Source organism: Salvelinus namaycush, chromosome 15 (genome assembly GCF_016432855.1).
Source record: "Salvelinus namaycush isolate Seneca chromosome 15, SaNama_1.0, whole genome shotgun sequence".
In the NCBI taxonomy this organism is placed as follows: domain Eukaryota; kingdom Metazoa; phylum Chordata; class Actinopteri; order Salmoniformes; family Salmonidae; genus Salvelinus; species Salvelinus namaycush.
This window is the reverse complement of record NC_052321.1, coordinates 19,094,309-19,108,078: the sequence shown is the minus strand read 5'-3', so window position 1 is coordinate 19,108,078 and position 13,770 is coordinate 19,094,309. Positions and strand designations below refer to the sequence as shown.

At 40.3% G+C, this 13,770-nt stretch overlaps 1 protein-coding gene across 2 annotated transcripts; it reads left to right on the top strand.

Moving 5' to 3' along the window:
• The first annotated feature begins 682 nt into the window (after window positions 1-682).
• Window positions 683-6,586, top strand: LOC120060274 (pre-mRNA-splicing factor syf2). Of its 2 annotated transcripts, none has more exons than XM_039009455.1 (7): window positions 683-735; window positions 1,148-1,243; window positions 1,409-1,534; window positions 3,478-3,595; window positions 4,331-4,421; window positions 5,028-5,126; window positions 6,055-6,586. In XM_039009455.1, exons 1-7 carry the CDS (start codon window positions 718-720, stop codon window positions 6,218-6,220), a joined length of 714 nt encoding a protein of 237 aa, XP_038865383.1. In that variant the 5' UTR covers window positions 683-717; the 3' UTR covers window positions 6,221-6,586. The 2 variants fall into 2 exon arrangements, with proteins under 2 accessions (XP_038865383.1, XP_038865382.1); XM_039009454.1 differs by having other exon boundaries at window positions 687-775.
• The last annotated feature ends 7,184 nt before the right edge of the window (window positions 6,587-13,770 follow it).

Here is a 13,770-nt window from a genome sequence, read left to right as displayed (position 1 = left end):
CTTTCACCAAATAGGGCTATCTTCTGCATACCTTGTCACAACACAAACCTTGTCACAACACAAATGATTTGCTCAAACGCATTAAGAAGGAAAGAAATTCCACAAATGAACTTTTAACAAGGCACACCTGTTAATTGAAATGCTTTCCTGGTGACTACCTCATGAAGCTGGTTGAGAGAACGCCAAGAGTGTGCAAAGCTGTCATCATGGCAAAGGGTGGCTACTTTGAAGAATCTAAAATCTAAAATATATTTTGATTTGTTTAACACTTTTTTGGTTACTACATGATTCAATATATGTTATTTCATAGTTTTGATGTCTTCACTATTATTCTACAATGTAGAAAATAGGAAAAAATAAAGAAAAAGCCGTTTGACTGATACTGTATATGTTCTCAGGTCAGTGGTAGTATCTTACTGGAGATAATGAATGAGGTATACACATGTGTGGAGTGAAAACAAGGTGACTTTTTTTATCCACCTATCAATGTATTAGGCAGGACAGTAGCCCCTTATTGGACAGAACAGTAGCCCCTTATTGGATTTCCCCCTTTATGAGTAATTATGTTTAATGTATTTTAAAAAATCTAAATACTATACAAATAATATTAAATATTTGATTTATTAAAAAATTAAAATTTATATGACGACCTGCAGTTCCGTTCATTGCGTAACATCCGACATTCAGAGTGAAGACTTCCTGCCTGCCAACCCAACGATGTCGTCCTGTTTTGAGGTTGGTGTTTTGACAAATGAAATCCTTCAATAATGAAAAGGTGTTTTTCATTATTTGTGATGAAGATAAACAATTATTGAAAATAAATATGGCATTTGAAATGTGTTAGTGTACCCAATGGAGTACTCCTGTCTTTTACAGTCCAATGGCCAGCGCTAATAGCATTAGCAAGCTAACGTTAGGTAATTTGCTAGCATTTCAGACCATTCTCTTTCGAACTCTTAGCTAGTTAACGTTATATGTTTTTAATTTGCTTTTAGTTGCTGATGTTTGTAGTGGATTAGCATGGTACGTAGAAAACGTTACCTTGCTTTGTCTTGCCACTGTAAGGTACAGCACGGATCCGACATTCGGAGTTAGTACTTTATGCAAGCTAGCTAATTAACGTTAGCTAAAACTATATTTTCCATAGGTATCTGCGTCGGTCACTGATGAACAGACCGAATGTGCTGCATCTCAGAAAAGAGAGGAGAGACTGCGAAAATTCCGGGAACTGCATTTCAAAAGGGTCTGTGTTCCAAGGTTATTCCATTTCAGACACATTTTAGTAACGTCATATGAAGCCTATCCTCATTTGAGTTTGGAAGTAGCTTGAGTTTACATGGTATATCTTGGATCTGCATTCTTTGTATTCACGTTCTGTAATTTATGTATTTTGTGGTATCCATTGCAGAATGAAGCACGCAAGCTCAATCACAAGGAGGTTGTGGAGGAGGACAAAAGACTGAAGCTACCAACTAACTGGGAGGCAAAGAAAGCCCGTCTGGAGTGGGAACTAATGACTGATGAAAAGAAAAAGGTACATGTTCATCAACTGACTTAATTGTAATATATTAATTATATATGCCATTTAGCAGATGCTTTTATCCAAATTAGTCATGCTTGCATACATTTTACATATGGGTGGTCCTGGCAATCAAACCCACTATCCTGGTATTTTTAAGCGCAATGCTCTACCAACTGAGCTACAGATGTCCACAGCTATGTTGAACATTATTATTATCACAGAGGCACTGCTTTCTGAATGAACCGTCACATGTGTAGGACAATGTTTTTTTTGTTGGCTGATGACAGAGAGCAGGATGTCAGAAGTCAACTGCAAGTTGGATAATAGATAAGTAATAGAGGTCGACCGATTATGATTTTTCAACGCCGATACCGATTATTGGAGGACCAAAAAAAGCCGATACCGATTAATCGGCCAATTGTTTTATTTATTTGTTATATTTATTTGTAATAATGACAATTACAACAATACTGAATGAACAATAAACACTTTTTTTCAACTTCATATAATGCATAAATAAAATCAATTTAGTCTCAAATAAATAATGAAACATGTTCAATTTGGTTTAAATAATGCAAAAACACAGTGTTGGAGAAGAAAGTAAAAGTCCAATATGTGCCATGTAAAAAAGCTAACGTTTAAGTTCCTTGCTCAGAACATGAGAACATATGAAAGCTGGTGGTTCCTTTTAACATGAGTCTTCAATATTCCCAGTTAAGAAGTTTTAGGTTGTAGTTATTTTAGGAATTATAGGACTATTTCTCTCTATACCATTTGTATTTCATATACCTTTGACTATTGGATGTTCTTATAGGCACTATAGTATTGCCAGCCTAATCTCGGGAGTTGATAGGCTTGAAGTCATAAACAGCGCTGTGCTTCAAACATTGCTAAAAGCTGTTTGAAGCAAACGCAGTAAAGTGCTGTTTGAATGAATGCTTACGAGCCTGCTGCTGCCTACCACCGCTCAGACTGCTCTATCAAATATCATCCTATACTTAATTATAATAAACACACAGAAATACGAGCCTTTGGTCATTAATATGGTCAAATCCGGAAACTATCATTTCGAAAACAAAACGTTTATTCTTTCAGTGAAATAAGGAACCGTTCAGTATTTTATCGAATGGATGGCAACACTAAGTCTAAATATTGCTGTTACATTGCACAACCTTCATTGTTATGTCATAATTATGTCAAATTCTGACAAGTTAATTACGGTCTTTGTTAGGAAGAAATGGTCCTCACACAGTTTGCAACAAGCCAGGCGGCCCAAACTGCTGCATATACCCTGGCTCTGCTTGCACTGAACGCAAGAGAAATTACACAATTCCCATAGTTAATATTGCCTGCTAACGTGAATTTATTTTAACTACATATGTAGGTTTAAAAAAATATACTTGTGTATTGATAATAAGAAAGTCGTTGATGATTAGGTACATTTGTGCAACGATTGGGCTTTTTTCGCGAATGCACTTTTGTTAAATCATCACCCGTTTGGCGAAGTTGAAGTAGGCTGTGATTCAATGATAAATAACAGGCACCGCATTGATTATATGCAACGCAGGACAAGCTAGTTAACCTAGTAACATCATCAACCATGTGTAGTTCACTAGTGATTATGTGAAGAATTATATATTTTTTTATAAGATAAGTTTAATGCTAGCTAGCGACTTACCTTGGCTTTTTGCAGCCACAAGGTCCTTTTGATGCTGCACTCGCGTAACAGGGGGTCAGCCTGCCACGCAGTCTCCTCGTGGATTGCAATGTAATCAGCCATAATTACGTCCAAAAAGGCTGATTACCGATTGTTATGAAAACTTGAAATCGGCCCTGATTAATCGGCCAAGCCGATTTAATTGATCGACCTCTAATAAGTAACGTTATAAGTTATATAGTAATTGTATGCACACTGTTGCTGTTTACTGACTTGGTGTGTGTCTGTGGGATTTCAGGAGTGTGCGGCCAAAGGGGAGGACTATGACCGGGTGAAACTGCTAGAGATCAGTGCTGAGGATGCTGAGCGGTGGGAGAGAAAGAAGAAGAAGAAGAACCCTGACCCAGGATTCTCAGGTGAGAGAGATTACACATTTTTTTGAGCGAACTGGATAGCTATGCCTCAGCTGGTCAGTTTTTCTGAACAAGAAAAACTATGGTTTCTACTTATAAGCTATAACTGGTAAGGCCACATGTTCAGGAAGAGCTACGGTCTGCCTCTTTAGCTGAGGGCCATTCAATCGTGCGCTTGGAGAGCATCTACCAGTATGTCATGCTGTACATCCTCAATCCATAAAAAAAAAAAAATGCTATCATCTAAAATAAGATACGCCTGGAGATACAAGTCGGAAAGTGTGACTTTAATATTGTGCTGTAGAGCCTGGTTGTTTTTGAAGACACCAACTTGTTTTTGAAGACACCAAAGGCCAGTCAGTAATGCAGCAGAAGTTAGATTGTGGAAGACGACTACTGGAGGTGGTACTGTCATTCCACAACAGGGCAGCCCTGTACCAAGGTATTCTGTAACGGAATTCTGGGTGCGTGTAAAGACCCCTCGGGATAAATCATTTTTAACTACCTCCAATTTAATCTGCCAAAAGGGATCACTGCGTTCCCCAAATATGGCTGCCATCTGTTGCATCAAAACGTCTCTGAATTAAACCTCTGGGGAGAAAATTATCACCAGAGGGGCTTGAAAGCGGCCTCCTCATCTCCCCTAACCAGACGCAGGTTTTGTCGCAGAGCTTTGCGCCTGCTTGTCGTTTGTTCCGGTAATTATAACCTCTCTTGTTTGCTGCCATTGGCCCGCAGGTTACGCGGAGGCCCAGCTGCGACAGTACCAGCGCCTCACCAAACAGATCAAACCAGACATGGACGGCTACGAGAGGCAGCGAGAGCAGTGGTGAGCCGGAGCCCCCTTATAAAACTCCTCTCTCATTTTCCATTACTGAGTGTCTTTGATATTGTCTCCAATGAGTCGACCGTGCAGGGTTGCCTCCCAATGTCCTCAAGCACAAGTCCTATATATTGGTTTTGAAAAGGCACATGTTTCAAAGACTGTTTCCCCCATAAAACGGGTACTATGAAATGTTTTAATTGTGTCAAATGGATAATTGACGCTACTATCACACAGTTTTCACTGATCATGTGCACAAAGGATTCAATTAAATGTCAGGCAGTGTTGCCCACTCCTGCCCCATGGTTAGTTTTGACATTGTCACAAAATCATTTAATGTCTTAAGTGTCAATGTGAGGCATACGCTCAGAGAGGAACGGTATGGTTATAGTTATGGTGGGTTTTCTTGATCAGCCAAAGATGAGTTCAGCACCCACAGGTTTTTCGCCTTAATTGCTGCCACATGTGGAGCTGTGAAGGGTGCACTACACTACAGCATAATGTTTCCAGTCATAGAGATGGGTCATATTCAGCTTGGAGAGATGGATGGTGTTGAGGAGGATCATTTAAAATTGATATTGTGTTAACCGACTCTCCTGTTCTGTCTCACAGTGGCGAGGACTTCCACCCCACATCCAACAGCCTGATCCATGGGACCCACATCCCATCCAAGGAGGGCATCGACCGCATGGTGGAGGATGTGGAGAAACAGTAAGTGTAACAGAGATGAGAGCGAGATCCTAACCTCCTCTGACCTCCCATTTAATGTACTGGAGTCCAAAACAAGGTCCATTTGTGGAAAGAGTGAGAGCCCTCTGTGAATGGGAGAGGCAGACATGTGCGTGCATGAAACCAGGGCATATCTGATGCCTACTGAATGAATCCCAGTGTTGGGAGCCTGATGGGACTGGCTGATAAGGCTCTTTTATGGTATCTCCCGCTGGGGAGGTGCTGGAAAACTTAGAAAGAAGATATGTGGCCTAGTTAATGAGCCCTCCTCTCTGATTCTCACCCCTTAGATTACCCTAGTTTCTGGTGCATCTGCATGATTTGGTGTTAAGTTGGTCAGAACAGATTTTCCCCAATAAAGTAATGCATGGCGGTGCCTTTCAAAAGAATGGCCATGGAATAGAGCGGTCGAGCTGCACGTTAGACCTTCCGTACCAGCTAAGGTCAAGTCCTGAAGTCCCTCACACCTGACCAGCATATTCCCTTCCGTAGTGTCCCTTGGTTACCTTTGCCTTCTATCTTTTCTCTCCTCTCAGTGCTAAACTATTTTTGAGAGGCCTTGTGTTAGTGATGCTCCTGTGAGAGATTAGACAGAGAAGGAGCTGCCAGGGCATGACGCACATCTCTGCTTTGAAGACACTAAGTTAAGGCTGTGAGTTAGAAAAGTGACTGTGTGCCAGCCTGTGTGTTCGAGTAGAAGAGTAAGGTTTTCCATTGGTGCTTTGGCATAATTATGAACTTGTAGACTGTCTTCGTTTAGGGATTGTTGCCTGTGTGTGTGTAAGTCGTTCTGGAGAGGTCAGATTTTCAGTGACTGAATGAGGTTTTTCTACTATGATTGTCATTCTTTTGGTTTGTAAGTTGTGTCCTTTTTGCTTTCTTGACACTGATCCTTTGCTGTTCTTCACAGGATTGAGAAGCGGGCCAAATACAGCCGACGCAGGGCCTATAACGATGACGCAGACATCGACTACATCAATGAGAGGAACGCCAAGTTCAACAAGAAGGCAGAGCGGTTCTATGGCAAATACACAGCCGAGATCAAGCAGAATCTGGAGAGAGGCACAGCAGTCTAACTGGACTGGTCAATCTAATGGACGCTACCATTTCCACTGCTTTGTTGTAACTGAAGGCCATAATTAGTCACTGTGATTACAGGACCGGCCATGTACATAGAAACCCCATTTCAGTTGGTCACAATGCTTACGTATCAGAGATCTAAGTTTGTATTTTGACGCTGACATTTCTTTAGAGCCATTTTCTAACATTTTACTGTATTGTTACTATAACACTGAATCAGGTGGAATGGCTAACTCTTGAGTACAACCTGAATAATCTTGTAATGCTATTTCTGCCTTTCTGTCAATGTTTATCGTGTGAATGAACACGCATTAAAAAAAAAAAGGAACACTTATAAAATAAAATAGCGTTTTTGTAATATAGCTGATTTGTAGGTCTTATCCTCAGATTGCTGCATGCAGTATGGGTTGGGTGGGGGGTGGCTTAATGTGAGAATGAAACGCTATCATTCACCTTAAGGCTACACTGTGTTTATTAGTTATGCCAGCAGAAGAATGTGCTAGTGTAGGTGCACGAGGGGATAAACAAATTAAACAATTTCATCGTTATCACTCATCTCTGTTAAGCCGACTGCCCCCAAGCAGAATATGAGCTAGGAGAGGCTTGTGACCTAAAATGAGATCAAAGACAGTCAACAGATTCACATGCTATATTCAGTTTCTCATTCTGTATCAATGCACACTATGGGTTATTCAAAAATACGATGTGGGGGTCCTATAAACGCGAATAGAATTTGATCCTCATCCTTCGTAGTTTGAATCAGACATCTGTGTAATGTTTCGTCGTTCTGAATAAGCCTCATGGGATATGGTAATAAGATGGGGAAGAGGTGTTTCAAAGGTTAGCATGCAAGAAAATATTTACAAGTTTATGATTTCTTGGTAGATGAGGACGGAGTGTGGGGGGTATACACCCTAGTCAAAAAATCCTATAGGATTTTGTGTCACCTGTATCAGAATCCTATTGGAATTCTATTTGACTAATTATTTCCTATTGGGAATCAAAAGTAAGGATTTTGTCACCCCAATCACAATGCTATTATAGCTTGTTTTCTCAAATGAACCCATTAAATTATAATTTGTCATTGGTTCCAGTACAATACAACAGCATTAATTACTACATTTCCATTGATCATTTCTGTTTGTCACCTGTAAGAAAGCCTGTCCTTTTAAGAGTGACTGATGACGTCACAACTAACGTGCGCTTGCAGTGTTAATTATCCTAACACCCAAGTTTAGCTCGCCAACTGTGGCTGTTCAGAGAATCTCCGGTTTTCTAACATTATTATTCGAACTATTTTATCCTTCACTGTGCGTAAATGCAAACACTGTGAGCACAGTATTTGTTTCCTGACGAAGTTTGAAATGTTTTAGTGAAATTTTCGTAACTGCAGCATTTATCCACTCGTTTTTATGCTAGCTAAGAAACTATGGTAACAGTTGCTGTTAGCCACATTTTGCCTGTCAGCTGACTCGCTCGCTAGCTTTTGTAACTATTTGTATGTGGTTTTTGAGTCGGTGTATTGTTATAGCAGATGAGAAGTTTTTTCTAAATGTTTGTGCCTTTTTATTATAGGCAAGACTACGCCATTTTCACGATTTCTGGTAGATCCCTTGTAGAAAAATCCTATAACATTTTGGAATCAGTCCTATTGGACTGCTATCCTATAGGATCTTATCTTATAGCATCGTATAGGAATCCAATACAAAAGTCCTATCAAATTTTGGAACCAGTCATATTGGACTCCTATTGGATAAAATCCTACAGGATATAAGGTCTATAGGATAGGTTCCAAAATATGATGATTTTCTATTGGATTTTTATATTTATTGGAATCCTTTTGGATTATTTGACTAGGGCAATCACTTTGGCATTTGATTCTACTTTGCAGAGTTGTTGGGACCTGGTTTGGTTCTCAGGTGAGGGTTGTTTCTTTTGGATTATCCTCTGATCAGCCTGAGGATATTGGCTGAAGATGTAAAGCAGGGGTGTCAAACTCATTTCATGGAGGCCTAGTGTCTGTTTTTTTCCTTTCAATTAAGTACTAGACAACCAGGTGACGGGAGTTCCTTACTAATAAGTGACCTAAATTCATCAATCACGTACAAGGGAGGAGAGAACCCGCAGACACTCGGCCCTCTGTGGAATGAGTTTGACACGTGATGTAAAGGAAATAAATACTACAAAACATTAAATAACCAGCTTACATTTAAGGCTATAAAACTATGATAGTGCTTTGCATTTTAGCCTCATGGAGAGCCAACTTTGGCAGTTATCTTTAGTGGTCTTAAATGGGCAGCACCATACATTTTATAGGTATTTCCTCTCCCTTTTCACTATTGGGCCAATCCACAATCATGTGCCTGATGAGCAGGCAATGACCCACAGATACCATGTCATGTTTTTCCATCAGAGAGATCACATGAAAGGGCTTTTTCCCCGTACAATGAGAAGAGAATGTGATAGGTTAGCCAAACGGCTGTTGGAAGTTATTCTCTTTGAAGATTGATTAGATAAGAGCGTGTATCAGTTAGAAATCTGCATGGAATTTGATTTGTTACACAGTGATAACTATTGTTAATACCCGTATATGGTACAGGGCTAGGTGTTTTTGAATGAAAATCTAATTCATGTGATTTACCCAAATAGATGCTTGGTATCCCTGGTAGGATAAATGAAATATCAAATGAAGTTTGCCCGCAAGGGGAGACTTTTAGCATTTTTCTCACGACAAACTGAAAAGGCATTCTGTGTTCCACACCCAATGTAATCCTTTATGCCCTGCTGTAAACACTAGTTTTTTTCTTTCCTAAAGATGTGTAAAGACACTTTTGTGGCATTGCCAGAATGTTCCCGATATAGGGCTCTATTCAATCAGATCCGCTTTAGCCGACATCTGCATAGCGGTTATTTTGATGGTGTAGGTCACAGGGGTGTCAAACTCATTCCACGGAGGGCCTAGTGTCTGCAGGTTTTTGGTTTTTCCTTTCAATAAAGCCCTAGACAACCAGGTGTGGGGAGTTCCTAACTAATTAGTGATGTTAATTCATCAATCAAGTACAAGGGAGGAGCGAAAACCCGCAGACACTCGGCCCCCCGTGGAATGAGTTTGACACCTGTGGTGTAGGAGGTGGAACTGCGTTTGAGCTGTTAAATCCACAAGTGGCTCCCGGCATTATACCTAAAGTGAACATTGCCATTGGCTGCGTGGAGTTGCATTAACAGAAATACAGCCTTGTTTACAAGTTGAAACACTGGAATGTGAGATGTAATCTACACCTCCATTAGGAAGATAGAAATGCTAATTTGAATGATTTCTCAATATGAGCGTCATTATTTCTATATAGCCTACACTTTCTCGTTCTGAACTTTTAATGCCAGGGGCGGGTGTGGCTTCATGACAATGATCGCAAGAGCAGCTGCTCAGCGATTTGACAGCGCAAATGCAGTTTCACCTCCAACGCTGCCAAAACATCTGCTATGCGTGTGTCTGCTATCGCCGGCAAACCCTTGATCTGATTGAATCTAGCCCTTATAGACTGCAGCTCCTTTTGTGGCCAGATCATACAATCAGAGGAGAGAAAATACCCTCATGTAAAAAGACAGAAGGGAGAATATCTGTCCTGAGGTGTGGCTGATTGCATTACTCCTGCCTGAACGCTTGCTCGTTATGCAGTAATTTATGCGTATAAAAGTAATGATATAAGAAAATCCTTGTGCATGAGGAATCCTCTAGACACACAAGGATGACAAGTCAGACCTGCCTTTCCTCCTCCCCATCTAATGAAATTACAAATGATTGTGGTTTGTTTGAGACTATGCACAATGACATTGATATTGACATCAAAGGTGTGGTGATCATACTTGCATTTTCATAGAGATAAGACAGTTGCTAAGCATGTACTGTATTGAACAATGTAGGATCTTTGTGTGGCATCTTTGATTGTGTGGCATGACATGGGAATATCAGATTCAAACCTCAAGCCATGGGATTGCAGTTTAATTTATTACTCCCCCATTGATAAAACACAGGAAATCACAGTTTATGGTAAATTAATCAGTTAAATTTACACATACGCCAAGATCTTGTCATAATAATAGGCTTACTGAGTCTCAGGTAAAATGCATCTGAAGGAAAGTATCTGAATACTAGCCAGTTTTATGAGCCATAATGACACTTTGGGTTAGATCAGGTAACTCAGGAGAGAACATGTTCAAAAAAAGCTCAGTCATGTGTTAGCAGACATTTGGCATGTGTTAGCAGACATTTTCTCTCCTCTCCCTGAACAAAGAGTTTAACTCACCCGCCAAAACCAAACCCCACCTTCACAAATACTGCTCTATGAGTGTGGCTGTGACTTCTGGATGATGTATGGAAAGTTTATTACACTGAAATCTGAGCCTGAGTAAATCATTCATTAAAACCACTAAACATGAGGTGGCCGTGTTGAAGGTAGGTGCTATGACAAGCTAAGCTATGCAGTTGTTTTTTTACCGGGGGTCCAATTCAGACCTCAAATCACTAACATAGCCATTGTCCCCCAATCAATTACTTACATTTGATTGGCTTTAACCACCAAAAACCATTCCATCACTAAACTAGTTGTCAGTGTCACTCATCTCTTGAAGTGTTGACTAATCAGAATACGTTCTGCAGCACTCACTTCAGTGGTGCAACTCTGACACTATGTGGTCAACATGTGCATCACAGCCAGGGGTGCAACTTTCACTGGGGGGAGCATGACCTCCTCACATTCAGAAATGTCATTTTTGCCCCCCCAGTTTTATCATTCTATTGTGACACAAAAAGCGGCATCGGTGTGCTTTAGGACCATGCGGACTCAGAGAGGTCAGGCAGGCTGTTTGGTGGTTTCAGCCGGCTGGAATTAGTATCGCGCGGACACCACAGAGTGTGAACAGAGGCAGCTGTTGTCTGTGTGTGTGTTTTTTCTTCTCTGAGTTGTAAAAGCAAGCAGAGCTACTAGCTACTCTATTTGACTGATGTAGCTGGCATGGTAACTGCTGTTTGACTTAACTAAAAAAAGTATTTATTCCCAGTGCTGAGCTAGTAGTGTATCTGACATGTAACGTTAGCTAGTGTTTAATCCCCTCTCGAAGTTCAGTGTGAAGTGAATAAACTAGCTAGCTAGTTAGTAGATACCACAGCCAGTTCAGTTCTAGCCTCTAGCTATCTGTCAGGTAGCAGTGTCTAACAGCTTGTGTGTATGGAAATGTTTTGTCCTGTTTCAACAGAAGTAAATTAACTCGGCTCGTTTTTGCCAGTTGATGTATGATTGTAGCTAGATATTGTTTTTGCTACATTCACAGTCAGTATAGCAATGTAACATCAGTTTCCCTGGCTAATTTCCTACTTTTCACACTGACACGGTATGAACAGCTCTACAGGCTTCACTGTCATGGTGCACAGTCAGTACACAACACTGCTCATCATGTCTTAGCAGGATCAGATGGTGACAGGTGTCCCAGTATGGTCAGACAGCCAGGCAAGACCAGTCTACGGAGCTCAGCTGAATTTTGCAGTATATTAACAGTATCAGTGAATGATACAAAGTTCCCTGTAATTGATGGGCAGACCTACAGTAGCAACAGGACAGCTGTTTAAAGTTACAGTCTGGGATCTGGGAATAATGGTAATTTCAATTATTAAACCATTGATTCTATTCTTGGATAATATAATGTATAAATGTACACCAAGGTAATTCTTTGTCATGCCTCATTTTAGGAGGATCAGATGGTGACATGGGGTCTCAGCAGGGTCAGGCAGCCAGGGAAACTATTTTAAGGCGGTCTGACAAACCTCAAGTTGATTTCCAAACTGTGTCAAGGATTGACAGTCTTTTCCCTGTTGACACAAAACATGTAAAACAAAAATGTGAGGAAGACCTGGGAGACACAACTGATGATGATGAATGGATTCAGATGTTAGAATGCCCCGTCATGTTGATATAATCTCAGGCATAATACTGCAGTTTAAGACCATCCATAGAAGGTACTATATGCCAGTGAAACTGAACATCATGCATTTAGAAGTAGTTCCTCTGCTGGAGGAGTCAAATCCAAATGGCGACATTTCAATATGTTATGCTATTGTGAAGGCTGGCTGAATTCTGGGAAAGAATATGTTCTTTTATCTCAGCATGTCTACAGATTCTCCCTTCTCCCTGTTTTTGTTTGCTTGGAAATGTGGATACTGGAGACTTATCAGAAGAAACTGTGTAACCAAGCATTTATAGTGGCTAAGAAATGCATTGCCATTAATTGGATGGTGGTTATCCTCCCACAATGTCACAATGGATGTTAAGTTATGTATCACTAGATTTGATTTATTACACGATTAAGGGTATACTATGCAACTTTCATAAGGTCTGGATGCCTTATATGGAATACTGTACGACAAAAAGAGTGTATTGGAAACATGTCCACGTCAGGGGTGATACCTATTTAGGTGTTCCTTAGCTGCTAGGTTGCTCAGTCCTGGCCCTAGGGGTCTGCCGTACTGTTGGTTGTCACTCTAGCCTTGGCCTAACACATCTGAAACCAATAATGAATGGTTCATTAAGATCCTAAAGCTGAATGGGATGTGTTGGGTTGGGGCGCTGCAGGGCAGTGGACCCCTAGACGCAGGACGGGGTGATCCAGCTATATTGTGTGCAAGTAAAAAGAGCTCTACAGTACTGTTAGGTCTATGATTTGAATTACAGTGAAGCATTTTACTCCTACTTTTGGCTCTATACTTAAAATCAAACGATGACGATGAAGTTAAAGTGCAGGTGAACATTTTTGTCTCATCTGATATTTTGGTTAAAAGACTCAGGCCACAAAAAAATAAACAATATACCATATTAGTTCTTACTAGTAATATATTTATTGCTTTAGAAACAAAGCATGCTCCGTGTAATTTTAGCGGAGAAAATTTGTTTTGGCTGGTAAAAAAAATCTGAGTGGCTGATATATTTTAAAATCTACCTGCCACAGTGGCTGGTGGACAGAAAAGTACATTTCACAAACACGAGTGAAATGCTAGCACTGTGGAGCCCTGACTTCCGTTGACTAGTGAAATAGACATTTTGGCATTGTACCCGCCAATGCCAAAATCTACCTGCACTTTGCAGGTGGCGGGCATTACATTAAGCCCTGAACATATTCTATTCTTATTAACAATAAAAGTGACACCAAAATGTTAAGAGTCAAATTAGATTGTTTAGAAATGAAGGAAATTAGGTTTGGATACCCAAAAAATTCTGACTGAGGACCCCCAGACACCCCGCCAGGTTATGTCCCCCCCACTTCTAAAGCCAAAGTTGCGCCCCTGATTACAGCTGACTAATACAACAGCAGCAGCATATACTGGAGGAAACCTTGATTTGATTCTGCTATACTTAAAAATGATTTCATACTGCTGTATGCACACAACCTTTATATGTTGACTAATGCCACAACAAATTAAGTAATTCCTGTATTGGTAATTATTGAATGAGAAAACACAGTTAAGTCAAGGAGCAAGGAATTTATTTTAAGTGTCTTT